Source organism: Porcisia hertigi, chromosome 33 (genome assembly GCF_017918235.1).
Source record: "Porcisia hertigi strain C119 chromosome 33, whole genome shotgun sequence".
NCBI classification, from domain to species: domain Eukaryota; phylum Euglenozoa; class Kinetoplastea; order Trypanosomatida; family Trypanosomatidae; genus Porcisia; species Porcisia hertigi.
Genome location: NC_090592.1, coordinates 1,345,072 through 1,360,934, shown reverse-complemented (window position 1 = coordinate 1,360,934; position 15,863 = coordinate 1,345,072). Strand labels below are relative to the sequence as shown.

Genomic DNA, 15,863 nt, shown 5'->3' with positions numbered 1-15,863 from the left:
TGAACGTCTAATATAGAAACTTTTGAGGCGTGGCGCACAGAGAAGTGAACGGTGAAGGAGTCTTCAGCAAATGAAATGTCGAAGACGTCGTCGCAGGGGATACCAAGTGCCTCGGCGGTGTCGTTTCGGAACGCATCTTTGATTGCGTCCCTCTGAGCGCACACAATATCAAACCATTCATCTCCCTTGAAACCGATCTTCTGCCGCGTCACAGAGAGCTCTGACAGCGCCGGCAAAGACATCTTGAGTGAGATGCACGCAGAGAAACTAGAGTCCGATCTGAAGGTAGCGAGAAGCGATGGAGGGAGGCGACCGAAACTACGAGGAGTTCTCGTTCACACCTCGCCTCGTTTTCCAACTCGCACACAGATGACTACTCACTTCTGAAGGGAATCCAGTCGTAAGCACCCGTTAATATCGGTACCCCAACGACAGGGAGCATCAGGGAAAGAAGTCGAAGTGGAGGAGAGAGAACAGTAGAGGTGAAAGATGCAGGATTAGAGTGTCGTGGGAAAGGGGGAGGGGGAGAACCCATCCTTGAATGAAAGCGATACCACGTGCAGTAGGAGTGCATGGTCGGCGACGTGAAGTGAGAAGAGCCCCTCATTTGAAAAGTTTCTTTGATATGTGTGTGTTTGTGTGCGCGCGCTAATCCCTGCCACAGATCACAAAAGCGGGGCTCATGCGACACTGGTTCCCTGTCTCCCGACTTTTTAGACAATCCCATTCACGTGGTCCCAAACACCGGTGCATACGCCGTAGGGAAACGACAACTCAGCCACCCGAGCAAGGCCGCTGCATCGCACTCTAACGACCTTCGCTGCGCAAGTCGCCCCACAGCGGCTGTGTCATAGTGCCAGGCCGCCACGCAGCGCGTCCTCCCCCGCCCCCCTCCCCCAACCACCACCACCACCAGCACGCAGTGAAGACCAGGGTGAACGACTTTGGAGTCCCGCTGCCATTTTGCTGCTCGTATGGATGGCACAGGCGAGAGAGCGGTGCTGGGTCGCACCGACGCTGCGCCGTCCAGGAACCTCACGTTGGGCCCCAGTCGCTCTAAATCGCACTGGTTTCCACACATTGTAGGCACCCGGGGCCCTTGCCGGCGGGAGCCGGCCCGCATTGGTTAGAGGGGTATAGGGGCTCCTTGGCTGTCCCATGAAGTATGGAGTACACGACACCAATGCCACACGCGGAGGTGCACCCCCCCCCACCCGCTCTCGTCATGAAGAGATAAGCGAGAGGGATTAACATATTGGGGGGAGAGGGGAGACGGAAAAAAGCACCATTTTCTGGCGTTCCTGTGCTTTCATTTGTACTTTGTTCTTCTCCCCCCAGACACACACACATACACACACCAGTACCTCAGTCCAGCGCCAACCCCCACCACAACCTTGGAGTTGTCGGACGAAGCGAAGAGGGAAGGAGACGACCAAAGAACAGAAACAGTGAGGGGGCAAAGCTAACGTCTCCGCAGGCACGGGGGTATAGGACGGCGGGTTCACTTTTGATTCTGCCAATCACCCTCAAATAGACCCGATGGCTGGATCGAAACTGTTTTGGGGGGGACTTTCTAGTCATGTGTGGCAGTGTGATTGGCGTGCTCTGCCATGCCTCTCTCCCGACTCCCGGGCAGGGGAAGAGACCCCCCCAAAAAAACAAAGCACAACGAATGGCGTGTGTGTGTGTGTGGGGGGGGAGAGGGGAAGAGGGGGGGGGGGACGTCTGTTGTTCATCTTGATTGCTGCGACGGCGATCAACAACGGGTGACGTACCGCAAACGAGAGCACGCACTGACGCACTTTTGTGCTGGTCGCACTCTACGCTTCGCGCCTGCGTTTTCGTCGTGCGTGGGCACTGAGAAGAGGTGCGGTGGCTGTGTCACGCAACCGTGGCACCCACTTTGACAAAGGCAGCGGGTCTGTTCTTTCGAATGCCTCGCCTATTTGGCAACCGTACGCGTCGCAACCCTGGTGCGGCATGTCTACTACCCACGGCACATCACGGCAGTCCAGCGCTGTTGCTGTCGTTATGGTCTCGCGATAGTTATTGCATGCGCGCCTGTGCGCTTGTAGGGCGACTGTACTGGCGAACGGGACGGGGCGAAGGAGATTGTACGGGAGGTAGACGCATACACGTCGCGCATCAATGCCGAGCGGGGTCTCGTACAGCACGTCACGAGAATTCCGAGCGGTTGGAAGCTCAATCACTGAATTGGCCACCACGCTAAAAAGAGGTGACGCCGACGGGTCAATGACAGAATGTGAATCGTAGAGGACGCCCAGTTCGTACGAGCGCACCACCTGCTGTCTCGAATCGCGGTTCTTCACCCTCCCGCCTACAGCACCCCATGCCGCCTGGGAAAGGTTCATACTTGTAAGAAGAAACCAATGGATGCTGGAGCGGTCTAGTGTGACGGCAGCGTACGATTTGATATGGGGCATAGAAAACTGCCAGTAGGGAGCGCAGCTGCTTACCCGTGATGCTGTCACCTCCTCGCCCCCGTCACTGTCCACCCCATCCACATCTAAGGCGTCCTCACGGCTGGTGTGCGCTGCCAAGAGTTTTGATGACTGTTGAAGCTCCGGTCTTGGTGAGCAAAAGTCCGCGTTGCCGCCCCAGCGGTGCAAGCGCTCGTTCACAAACTCGTGGCAGCATTTTGCACGCAAGGGAAGCGACCCGCCCCCGCGCCAGCCCTCCCAGCTATTCCGCACCTCTTCCTCAGTAGGGTACACCACTTTCACGTCACGTACTCCACTCGGTGCTTCGCCGGACTCGATCAGCGACACCGACTCCCCACACATGACTGCTTGCAGGGAGTTGAGAAAAGCTTGATTGAGTGATCCTTGGGAGCTGTACTGCCAACTAAGGTCAACGCGCGCCGGCGCTGTGGTCCTCGTCGGCTCCGAGAGCCGTAGAACCTCCGCCAGTCGGCACAGCCCGACACGGTATCCAGGGCAAACTTCACCGTGTAGGTACGTACCGGGAACGGAGCTGACGAGCCACACGGCTGCAGCGGAAAAATCGATGTGAGAAAAGAAATCTGTTTCGAAGATCCCGAGAGGACCAGCCGCTGTTGCCGCTTCCAGCGATACAAAAGCGGCAGAGAGACCCACGCCGCACTGAACTAGGTAATGACGAAGATGCTCGACAAATGCGGTGCCCTTCGTAGATGTGCTACTGTCATGTGTCCCGTTACTGCAGCTACTCGCCGTTCCGGACCCAGTAGTCGAGCCCGCGGAGTGGTTCTTTACAATCCCTGCGACCCTCTTCCATGGAAAGTCCTGTACATATATTCCTTGCGATTTCCAGCACCAGTCTTGCTCAAGGAGGTTAGCGGTGAAGATAGAGACGCGCAGGCCCTTTCCATTAACGCACATCGCCATCTTTGTGTGATGTGTTCCAAAGGCGAGGGGCAGAGGTGGCTCCAGAACGGCGAGGCGGTCGCGCGGAAGAGGAGCGTCTAGAACAGACGCGCTCTGAGTATGTTCGCGCAGCGCAGTTAAAAATGGGTTCCTGTGATCGAGCAGCGGCGACGTTGTTGTGAAAGGTGACGAGGCCTTGCCTGCAGTGCGCCGCAGCGTCGCCGTTCCCTTTTCACCGCTGAGCATCACTAACTTTCCTGTCACCGCAGACAACTCCGGCACGGTCGCTAGCAGCCATCGAAAGTCAGTCTTGTAGCTCGACAGGAGCACGTACTGCCAGCACTCGGTAGGGTCGGCTAAGTTGCAACGGAACAAATCGCGGAGACGAAGCAGAGAGCACGGAGATGTCGCATCGCGCCCTGGCACAAATGCAAAGGCGTCTACGTCGTTGACCCAAAACGGAAATCCGGTCTCTGCAGGCCGTCCAATGCCACAGCCGCTCATGAGTAATCTGCAGATATATAAATATATATAATGTATGTGATCAGGAAGATGCTTGCGGTGATTCGTAACATAGTTGGGAGGTGCGCGTTGTCACTCGCGTCCTCCCCACCCCCAAACCAAGGGGTTGGGGGCGGAGAGAGGGAAATATATAAAGACAGTCGTACGGGGTGACGCTCGGGAAATCGGATCCGCATAGCCACAAAAACACCCTCACTAGCCCCACCGAAATTCCCCCTGCCCTCCTGGCAAAAAAAAAAAAGCGTGGGAGTAGGCGACTGATCACTCGCTAAAAGTAGCGGTACTAGAACTGTATCTACGGCGTTGTGGTGGTGACGGTGCGGGTAGTGACGACGGCTGGGGCCGGGTCTGCGATGCCTCCCACCACCTGCTCTTCCTCCTCACCGCCTCTAATGAGTAGTAGTACCTCATAGCAGTCATACGGTTTGCGTGAGAATGCCATACACGAAAGAGTGTGGACGCACACGGTTATCTGTCCAGCTAGTTCGCAATTATATATATTTCCATTTATGTTGTCTGCGTCGACGTACATCACCGTATCTGTGTGCTTGCAAAGTGAAGCAAAGCGCTGTCATTGCCCTCCTTTACAACACACCAAGAAGATATGTATACATCCTTATATATACATATATATATGTATGTATATATATGTTTAGGTGTGTATACGTATAGTGGTCCGGACAGAAAAAAAGGCGAACAATGTCAGTTGTAGCCCAAGCGCAAGAGGTAACGAAGGGGTGTCGACCTGAAGTGGCACACACACCAGCGCCATTCTCATAAATGTGGAAGCCTACGACAATGCGACCGAGATGCCCGCAGCGGAGTATTGAACGTGTGCGGTACAAAGATAAACGCCGGCCAACAGCAATCACAACCACGATCCACGTCACCACATCAGCGTCACGTAAAAACAACAACAAAAAGGAACGCACCCAAAAGACTCCGCTAATGGCACGCTAATCAGCTGTGGAGATGTGTGCGGACGGCGACACCTCGTCGAGCCGCTGCAACTCCACCTGTGTCTTGGCAAAGATATTTGTTTTTGTGACCTCTTCGGGGGGGCCACTCGCAGTGATGTGGCCGCCCTCCACGACCACCATGTGACGCGCCGAGCGTAGCGACGACATGCGGTGCGATATAATCCATACAAAGAGAGAAAGCCCTCGGTCGGTTCTCGACTCAGCCGCCTCGCTTTCCCCTTGCAATGTTGCCAAGGCAGAGAGAAGGCGCTGCTCATTGGCGGCATCCAAATGGCTTGTAGGTTCATCAAGCACCAATCCACCAGCTGCGGCCTCTGCTGCCACCGTGCTCCCGGGGATCTCTTGGAACGGGACCCCGTGTAACAGCTCCAGGCGACAGCGCGCGAGCAAGGCCGCCACCACGCTTGCCAGTGCCACCCGCTGACTTTCACCGCGGCTCAAGGAGCCAACAGCATCTCGCAATGAGCAGCGTTTCTCCTCCATAAAGCCATCGCATCCGCACATGCGCAGTGCCCGTTGCACGTCGGGTACAGTCACGTGAGTCGCTGTGCCGCGCACGTTAGCCAGAAAGCTCTGTCGCTGTTCCACATGAGCTGTCTGTGGCAGCCAAGAGAACCACTGGCGGACGTACGTGGGAGAAAAAAGTGGAAGTGGAATGCCGTCGAGGGCGATGTAGCCGGGCTGAACCCGCAGCCAGTAGCGAGGCGAGTACACTGGGGGTGCAGAGGCCGCCAGCGACATCTCTAACGTATCACCATGTCCATCACAAGGGCTGAGAGGTTGCGAGTATGATGCCTGAAAGATTGAAGGAGGCGGAAGTGCGCTCTCAATGAGAGCCAGCCGCAAAACGTCTACGAGTACGTCCTCTGCATCAGCGGCGGCGCCGACATGGTTCAGGTCCACATATACACGCTGTCCCTTTTCGGGGGCGGAGCACACCGATTCCTGCTCGTGATCGCATTCCACCACAGCAATCGGGTCGTAAAGTCGCCGCAGCAGCACATTGAGAGAGCTCTTACCCGCGCCACTAGGTCCGACCACGGCAGTCGTGCCAACAGCTGGGCACACAAAGCATGCGTCAGCGAGGGTGGGTCGCACACCGCCGCTGTTTTTTGACTTCGCCGACCCCGTGTCTTGTGCACTGGGAGCGACGAAGAGCTGCGGGTAGGCAAAGTACACGTGGTGCCAGCTCACGCCGCAGTTGAGGCGCAGTCCTCCAACAATACGGTCGCTTGCATCGAAGCACAGGGCTGGTCGCCTCGCACTCAGCACATGACGCCAATGGCGGCGGCGTCGCTGAAGCGCGGGGAGAGACATAGTAGGGGGGCTTTCTCCCCGGAAGGGGGACCACAGCGGCGCTCCTGCAGGCTCCGACACGACGGCATGCGGCAGGTTCTCGCTCAACTGCTGCAACGGGGCTACGCCGTCTTCGAGGCGTTGCACCGCTACCCCACCAAGAAGAATGTCGCGGTACGTTTGCATGGTCTGCACCTGCAGGAGCAGTACAGGTAATGACACTGGGCACACCACCCACCTCCCGTCCACAATTTTTGAACACAGCAGGAGGACAGTTGCACAGGACGCGGTGAGCTGGGCGGCCTCATGTAGCGCTAAAGTGAGGGGGTTGAAGGGGCTGTTGAAGAGTGTCTGCGTCCACCATTCCTCTGCCATCTGCCGCGAATCCTGCTGCATGCCTGCTGCAGCTCGGTAGGCAAATAACATCTCCAACCCCAGCTGCCGCAAAACAAAACGGTATGGCAGAGAAAAGAGTTCATAGTAGTCCACATGCGCCGGGAGGTACGAAAGCGCTCTGGGCTGCTGAAGCAGTGCCGTCTCCTCGGGGTCGAGAAGCGGGTGGAGAAGCGGTGAAGCTTCCCCAGCCCCAGCACCGAACTGGTCCTCCCACGTGCGTACCGTTTGGTATACGCTGTAGTAAAGCACGCAGCGCACGTCCTCCTGCATTGCAGCTATGGCGCTTGCCGCGGTCACTGCCTTTATTCCCGGCTTGACCGCGTACTTATGGAAGCCTACAGCCGAGTACACAGTCTTGAGCTGGCGCAGGTGTGCGAGGCGGCTTACCACACGACCTTTAGTGTCAGCGATGAGGTGCTCAAAAGTCCAAACACTTGAGCACGCCACAAGCGCCAAGTAAGGATACTGCAGATGTGGTCGGCCTCGCAGCCATGTGCCAGCAGGCGCTGCTCTCTCCCCCTCTACGTCCACAAGAAGCTCCAGGAGCAGCCGTAGGCCGACAGGGCACCGAGTAGGGAGGCTCTCCTCCCTGCGCGACAGCAAGCGCGCTACGTCGGAGGGGGTCGAGTAGCCTATCGAAACAGAGAACGAGGAGATCAGCGCGGGCACGTTCACCCACACCATGACCGCTACACCGACTAGCGGCCGCCATTCTCGCGTGACGGCTGCCCGGCCGAGAAGCACCGCGTATCGGAGAGTTCGCTTCACCATCGAGTCGTGCAGAGCGAGGATCCGCTCGCCGCCACGCTTCCCCACCGCGAGAACGTCGTCAACTGAGAGGAGGGGCTGCACTCGCCGCCCCACTGCAGGGGACGACTGCCTGCCGGGCAACGCTGCCATACTGGCCGCTCCCATACCGCCCGCTTCATTTGGAGTGGTACGGATCCAGCGAGAGTAGAAAGCTTCGTCTACGCAGAGTAGCTCATGATGAAGTCGTCGTGTAGAAGCGTCGGCGAGCAACATCGACAACTCGTGGCCAGATACACTGGTGAAGTGCGTCAATAGCACTTCCGCTATGCCTGTTACCAGGGACCATCCAATGTGAATAGCCATGGAGCTGAGCAAGGCATCTACATACGACGATGCGGATCCCTCGGCCGTGGTGATCTCGGACGATAGCCATTTGCCCCTGCCCTGCACACTGCAACCAGCGACTAGCACCTCGGTGACATACCGAACAGAAAGTCGAGGGCAGCAGACCTGGAAGGTGGTCACAAAGGCCTGAGATGCGGCGCGAAGCAGCAGCGCGCGGCGCACAAATCTTACTTTCTCTCTACTCATCGGGGGGCCACTGCCATTAGTGCCGCTGGTTTTCATGGCAGCACTGGCCCCTGGTGCAGATCCTTTTGATCGTGCTGTCAGACAGTACGTGCAGGAACTTGTGAGACACTGCCACAAGAGTGCAAAGGAGCTGCGGGGCAGGTCGTTCGCTGCGGCGCCCTCGCAACCGGCCGCGGTGCTTAGCTCTGTCATACAAAAGCCGTGTGCGGCGGCCCGCTGGCGGGCCACACAGGCGCGCAGCAGTGGAGCCGTGTAGCGTAGAAACCAGTAGTGTATCTTTCTTGACATCCTTTCCAGTCGCGTGCCATTTGGGTGCACTGCCACCGGGGAACAGAGGGGAAAGCGCGTCCCCCGCAACGCGCGCACGCAAAGACGCTCCCACTGGGGCAACATTCTGCTTAGCAGACGTTCGCTAAGCCATGTCTCGCATGCAAGGTAGGGCAGCACGGCCTCGATCGGGAAGTAACTAAGTGGCAAGCATAGAAACTGGGTGCCGCCGGAGAGAGGCGTCAACCAGGTAGGACGGTGGTGCAATCTCCACGCTGCAACCCAGGTACTGGACTCCATGCCCCGCTCTCCGTCGACCACCCCCCCTCTGCACCTCTGCCTCGAAAGATATCCTGGAAAAAGAGAGCGCTCACAAAGTCGCCGGTACAACAGCGCCTCCTCCATCAAAGACAAGCGGCGGAGTAGGACATATTGGAGGATAGTCACAAAACGTTCGAGCCACTGTCTGTCCTCGGTGAGGTGCAGAACGCTGTCGGCCATGTATGCGAGCTCGAGCATGTCCTCCAGTGCCATGTCATTCGACAAGGAAAAGGACGGCATAATACCAGAAAACGACGCCTGCGGCGCTATCCGTGACTGCGATGGTGAACCTTCCTCGACCTGCTCTGCCGCCAACCAGGCTTCCACACGCTGTGCAGCACGCCTTCCCATGTAGCGAGATAGCACGACAGCGGCCTTACGGTCGACATCTGCACAGCAGGCGTCCACTTCCGCCACGCAAATCGGCTCCCATCGTAGCACAAACGTACGAAGTTTTGCGAGGAGCAGTACTCGTTGGCGAAGATACATGCCATCCCCAAAACAAAGTGACTTGCTCAGCCGCAGTCCCGTAAGAACTACCGCGAGAACCGTGACGCTGACACTCAGTGAAACCCTATCACGACGCCGCACCGAGCACAGCAGCTGATGCAGATAGAGAAAACATCTTGACGATATCTTTGTGAGACCACTGAAGAATAGTCTCGACGCAAGGTTGGGCGACAGCCATATCGCAGCTCCACACGTCATGCGCAGTAGCTAATGGAGTGCACATGAGCCTCCCTTGGTGCTCGCAACAGTTTGAGCGATCATGCAGTGTGTACTCATGATAGGTAGGGCACCACAAGGGGCCGCATAAAAGTGCAAAAGGGAAGAGGGAAAGAAGAGCAAGAGGCATTTGGTGGAGACAAGTACGCAATCGTTGGGGGGTGTAGGAGTGCGCATGAGAAAATTCAGGTGAACGCCTGTGTGTGTGTGGGGGGGGTAGAGGGGAGACGACGAAGACAGAGGAACTACAGCCACTGCATCCTCTAGTGGAAGCTAAAGACTCCGCCAGGGAAAGGAAAAGCTTAACAGGACCATGTGTGTTCCCTCTTTTTTTCTCGCGCAGAGAAAAGCACCACAATGCACATAGACAAACAGAATAGAATGCAAAAAAAAAAAGAGTTTGGCATAACGCCAACATCCATTTAAAAAACTCGTGGTACCAAAGGGAAGAGGGCACAGAAGGGAAGTAGACTCAAGTTGGAAGGAGGGAAGAGTTGGAAAGAGGAGATGGGGGACGGCGGCAAGCGTCGATATAATAATCTCGATTCGTGAATATGCACTACGAGAGACGCATCAGCCTTTCCGCATTCACGCCGTCTCGCACCGTTCCCCAAATGCGTACTGCTCACCATTTCTGTGGAGATGGAAATGAGTAATTAAACGGAGAGGAAATGGAGGCGACACCTCGAGTACACACACCCTTTATTCTCTCCTCTCCCCACCCACACACCCACAGCCCACCCACACACACCCCCAAACACGGTATCCGCAAAGCACACCTCATCCCCCACCCCCACCCCCTCAAAAACAAATAACCCAACAACAACAAGAGAGAAATCGGGCGAAAAATGAGCGAAGGTCAGAACGAGATGGTGTTCAGCAACCCGCAAATAAAAAGATATCAAATGAAATAACAAAAGAAACCATGAAAGTGTGCGGGTGTGTGGTTTGGGAATGGGGGAAGGGGGTCTGAGGGAGTAGTGCCACCTTCACCCCGACCCATGGTGCCCGACGCACTGCTTCCATCCCTCCCGGATTTCACTAATCAGATGTGGCGCACTCGTGGGCGTTGCAGTCAAACGGTGAAAGACGAAATGAGGAAGCCGGGGGACAGAACTGGCCCCCAAAGACTACAAGAAGAGCGGGGGCACGTTTCTGGGGGGAGGGGAGGGTACGGGGGAGAGGGACCAGAGCAGGAACACAGACGAAGAGGTGGGACAACGAAAAGGTATACTGGACTCCCATTTGGTGTGTCTTGTTCCCCCCCCCTCCCCCTTCGCCTACAATAGCGCCCCTCAATACACACACACACACGTACAAAATCCCTAGGATCATGTCCTTCCTCAACCACAACCTCCACTCCCACCCCACCCACCCCGTGGCATTCCTGTGTGTGTGTGGCTATCAGAGAAGTATACACAATAAAGGAAAAAAATTGAGAAGTAGGCACAGACGCAAACAAAAAAAGAAAACCAAGCGAGTGCGTGTACACGTTGATAACAGAGCCACAAGAAAAACAAAGGTCAAAGAGCTGAGGGGTAACATAGCAGAGAGCCGGGGACGGGGCGATAATAAGAGCCAAAGAAAACCACGAGGGTGTGCCTGTGAACATTAGCAACAGACTTCACGGCAAACATGCAAACAAACAAAAAAAAAGTATAAATTCCTTTTGGTAGTTATGCAAATCATCTCTGCTTTACTGTCCCTCAACGCTTACCCCCTATCTGTGTACCTAGACACCACCCCGTCCCAGCTGCACAAAACGCAGAAAAAATATACATATGTGAGTAAACACATGCACATAATAGTCATGTACACACACACACATATATATATACATGTATATATATATACATGTGTGTGTGTGTGTGTGTGTGTGTGGGAGAGAGAGGGGGTAGAAGAAAAAAAGTTAACTGCCTACATAGCGACAATGACGTAAAGATGAGTTATAATGAAAAAAAAAAGTGCAGTGTGCCACGGAGTGCAGAAATTTGTGCGCGCCCAAGTCGAAGGGGATGAAAAAGGCATGTTCAGAAATGAATGGTGTGTTGTTAACAGCACAGAAAGATTACTCAGCAGTGCATGCGGTGAAGACGCTCCAAGCGAATATGTGTGCATGCGTTTGAAACTGTGAAGAGACGCGCATCATCTCAAGCCGCGTAGCAGCAATGACATCGCCGAGCACCCTTTTCCTCGTCGGAGGAGCCTTGTACATGTTGTGCTGGTCCTCCTCCTCCGAAGACTCCAAGATGAGACATGCGAACCCTACAGACTCGAAGAAAAAAAAGAAAAAACTGAACCTACCTCACCCCGGAAGCTTATTAAAAAGACAAGAGCTCCCTCGCTTTTAATAGATGTAGTGGCGCTAGCGCACACTTAAACCCCCAGCACTAACAAGAAAAAATATGAGCTAAAAAGGATTGCAGATACAGAAAAGAGATTTGCAGACACCTTCCCAAGCACAGACAGGGACACGTGTTGAAGAAAAAACAATAGGGGAAGGGACAGTGGCTGAGATAAGAATATTGCTCAAAGGCGGTGCTACAGTAGTGGGAGCCGATCTGTTTGACGGGATGGTGATTGCTGCAGTGGTTCGGCGTGGCGCGCATCCGTGCCGCCGTACAAGCTCATCGGACGACGCTTTAGTGGTAACGATACAGACGGTGGAGCCCATGGGGGAGGCCCTGGTCGAAGCGGCCGACCACCGCCGTCCATGGCGCTAGTTGCACCACCCTTTTGGGCATTGCTTACCAGGATCTTTCGATTCCCTGCGCGTACAGTTAAGCGCCGCACCGTCGCCGAGGGGCTTGCTAGCGGTGGTTCCTTGAATTTTTCGAAGCGGTCCGGCTTCCGCACCACCTCGCTCTTCACGCTATTGGCAATCTGCACATGGCCGGCACCCGGATCCTGGGAGCTACGGATACGTTCTGCAGGGCTTGTCATCCTGTTCCCTGACGCGGTGCCCGAGAACGGAGGGGGTTGGCCGTCGGGAATCGCAGAGGAGGTGCGCCGCGGTGTCTTGAATTGATGCAGTCGCATCCCTGGTCTTGTGACGACGCTAGCTGCATTTGCTTGTGGGGGCTGTGGCCCCTTGCTCAGCTTGTGCAGCACAGACCGCTGTCGATCGAGCGTCTTGCGGCTCGCCTCGAGACTTTTTCTGACGCCTTCTGACGGCTGGGCAACGCCAGCCGGGGAGTTCTGTGCGTCTCTTTCCTGGTGCATTTGTGTCGCGTCGCTGTGGATGCCGTTGCCATTCTGAACAACATCCCCGTGCTTGCCTTGCGCCGCCCCTCCATCCGTACAATTGGCTTCAGCGGCAGGACGTGACTTGCGGTGCCTTTCGTGTTTTTTGCGTTTGTTCCCGTCTTTCCTCCTTTTCTTCTTCTTCGCCCTGCCGTTGTGGGGTACGTGCTCGATGTTCGTGAGCGGCGTGTCGTCAAGCTCGCGGAAGCTCAGCAATCGCCACCCAACGACCATCGTCTGCTGCGAAACTACAGAAACCAGACCCTGGCGCCGACCGAGGCTAACGGACCGAGCAACAGATGCAGGTTCCCGGGGATTTCCTGCAGAGGCCCTTCTAAAGTTGGTGAGCATTGCGTTTAATGGCGCCCCATGACACGCTGAAGCGTCAAAAAGGCGGCTCGAGGAGTTGTTGCTGCTGCCCGCCACCGTGATGCTTCCTCTGTTCCTGCCGACGGCACTGCCTGCGGTTAGCACATGACCCAGGGGCGAAGATGGCCGACGCGAAGGGCCCTTGGCGCCTGCGCTAGTCAACGCGTTTTGGTTATGGCCGCCAGTATCGAGGACGCGACTATCAAGGCTGGCGTCTCGGCTGTCGAAGTTGCCGCTTAACACCTGGAAAGCAGTCTTGGGGGGCACCCTCTTACCTGCGTCGAGGGAGTCAGGGGACAGATTGACACTTTTGTGGGGGCGGGTATAAAAAAACGAAGATTTGTGTGAAAGGTTGTCGGTGTCGCTGTTGTTTTCTTCTCTAGACAAGTGACCTCCACTATTGAGCGTCTTGCGCTGTGTCTCATCCAGCTGCACGCCAGAACATGCCTCTCTAGATACTCCTGATACTGTGGGTGGTGAACACCTGCCAACGTACGCCCCGAAGGATGAGGGGCTGCCGTTGACGTCATTAGCTGGGGGCCGTCTTGATACGACGCTCTGCTCCTCGTCGTTGTCGAACCACACACCAGGAATGGCATCGGCGAGAGAGTCATCGTTGCGGTTGACTTGGTGCGAATACGTGCAGCGCTGCAGCACCTCTTCCATGTCCGTGGGTGCCACCGGGTGCACCCTCTTGTCACCCAGAAGTGATGAGGAAAGGCTGTGGCCAATTCTGTGACAATCATGATTCTTAAAGAAAAGCGAAAACTCTCCTGTGCAATGAGGGTCGGACGCGGTGGAGAGAGAAATCTGTGAGAACAGCGTTGAACGGCGCCGCAGCGCCAACTGTGGACGGCTGGCGACACCCCTCCCGCCTTCGTCTCCACTCAAAACAAGCGGCGGCACCCTTGACGATGCCATGGGCCCGTTACTGGAGGAGTCCGAAGCAGATACAAAAAACGGGATAGCTAACCTTGGCTGCGACAGGGCCTCTTTAATGCATATCGATGGCACCAATGATGAGGCAAAACTGCCGCTAGCGTGCCCTGTCTTTTTGTGGTCAAGGGCTACATGCACCTCGGCGTTCGAGCCAAAGTGGATTCCGACACCGGCAAAGAAAGCCGACGACAATGCGCTAACGGGGGAGGAGATTTTGGTGTCATTTTGCTGCTCTGGTGTGACGAAGTGGCCACGAACGCCACACAGTACGCCAAGATTCCCCATGACATCGCTACAGGCACCCGTGTTCCTGTTGGGGGGAGACCCCTTATCACTTACACTCACCTTCTCCTTTTCGTCGCTGTCCTCATCCCCCTCACATGACAGCAGCGAGCTGGTGCCATGGATGATGCCCGAGACACCGTCGTTCGAGTCGGTGTGGGAGAATATGTAAGACGAATTGGATGAAACGCTGTTATCGCTTGTGAAGACACCGCAGCAGTAGGAGGCACAACCTGACCGGGCAGGAGAGTCACGGTCGTCCACCTCGGAGACGGCGGCGGCGTCCTGCGAACGCTCACCACGGTGTACCTTGTCCTCCCAAAACTGTGGGGTGTTCGGTGAGCTGCCCATAGCAGCTCCTCTCGTCGTTGCGGTGAGGCTTATGGTGGCGAGGGCTCTTCGTGACATAGTGAAAGTGACTTTGGGGGTGGCATGCCCAGCCGGGTGGCCTCTGGAGCGTACTCAATCAACGCGGTGCCGTGCTGCAAACTGAGCCCATACTAGGGAGGGGGGGGGGGGGTTGAGAACGGAGTCGATGGGATTATTTCCTGCCGCCCCCGCATGATCCACACCGCTGAAGATCAAGACACACGCAGACACACTCGAAGATGATACAAAGTTTTCAAATAGACGAAAGCGGGGAAAAAAAAACAATGCTGGGGGCCACTAGGACGAAGCGATCATATCTCACGGATAGACTATCTCAGCTGGCAAAAAAAAAAAAGAGGCCGCAGTTGCTCCACAAGAAGAGTTCTGACCACAGACAAATGTAAGGGGAATCAGGGGGGCAGGGGGAGGGGGGAGGGAACCATGGGAAGCGAGAACAAAAAACAGCAAAAAAAAGAAAGAAAGACGCGAGTAGAGCTACAAGCGGCAATGAAGCCCCGGATGGCACAAACACGGAACCGACACAACAAACGACGATGAATGGTTTCCACCGTCAAGGGGGAAAATGTGCCAGAGGCATCCACGCACACGGAAACACACAGCGAATACACGTTTTTACATCAAATGCGCAGGGGCGGTGTGCGGCTTGCGCGATATGCAAAAGGTCGACCGTGGCGAGTGCACAACGTCCTCCGTGTGGCATAAGCGCGCTGCCCCTCACACCCTGCACAGTATAAAACACCGTCTATCCAGCTGGGTCCCGAGGTTGTCCTTTCACTGGCTACGATACCCTACGCTCTTTTGGAGTTCCCGTGGTGCTCGTTTCGCTATTGTGATGCGGGAAGAGAGCGAAAGAGCTTAAAATGTTCACGTAAGAGTGGAAATGAGCAGAGAAAAATGTTTGCGCGCGGGTGGGGGTCTGTGCGCCTTTGCGAAAGACACCCAAAGCAACCTTCGTTTTTTTTCTTGGTTCTTGAGACGTGGGAAGCCCTTCTCCAAGAGTATGTCTCTCCTTCGTTGTGAACAGGCTATATTCTATATCGATGGCTTTGTCATACGTGGCGCGATCGGCACGAAGAATGAGGCTGGTTGCTATTCGGGGGGTAAAAGAGTAAGACAACGTGTGCTGCCTTCGCTGTGTGCTAGTCTGTAGATAGCCTTTATTCCTTTCTTTGTAAGATGTGTGTGTGTGTAATATACTTGAATGTAAAATGCAGTTGCACAAAAATGAGCGCACCAGAGAGGAGGTGAAGAGGACAAAAAAAGGCATAATATTTAGACGCCATTGAAAGAATGACACAAAGACGCGTCGAGGAAGCGTACATTTCTTTCGTCCAGCCGCCCCCCCCACCCTCCAAGCAAGCGTTTGGTCCGATGATGATGGAGAAAAAAGCTACACCGCAGCTGGCACGCCCCCCCCCCTCCTCCT

The 15,863-nt window shown here is 55.6% G+C and overlaps 2 protein-coding genes across 2 annotated transcripts; both read right to left on the bottom strand.

Annotated features, from left to right (window-relative positions):
- Positions 1–1,820: 1,820 nt before the first annotated feature.
- JKF63_02329 (uncharacterized protein) lies at positions 1,821–3,869 on the bottom strand (the record flags this gene model as incomplete). The annotated part of the gene is made up of 1 exon (XM_067898368.1): positions 1,821–3,869. One exon carries the CDS (start codon positions 3,867–3,869, stop codon positions 1,821–1,823), a length of 2,049 nt encoding a protein of 682 aa, XP_067754525.1.
- A 974-nt stretch (positions 3,870–4,843) lies between these two features.
- Positions 4,844–9,196, bottom strand: JKF63_02328 (uncharacterized protein; the record flags this gene model as incomplete). Its single annotated transcript, XM_067898367.1, has 1 exon — positions 4,844–9,196. The coding sequence occupies one exon, from the start codon at positions 9,194–9,196 to the stop codon at positions 4,844–4,846; it is 4,353 nt and encodes a 1,450-aa protein (XP_067754524.1).
- Positions 9,197–15,863: the final 6,667 nt, after the last annotated feature.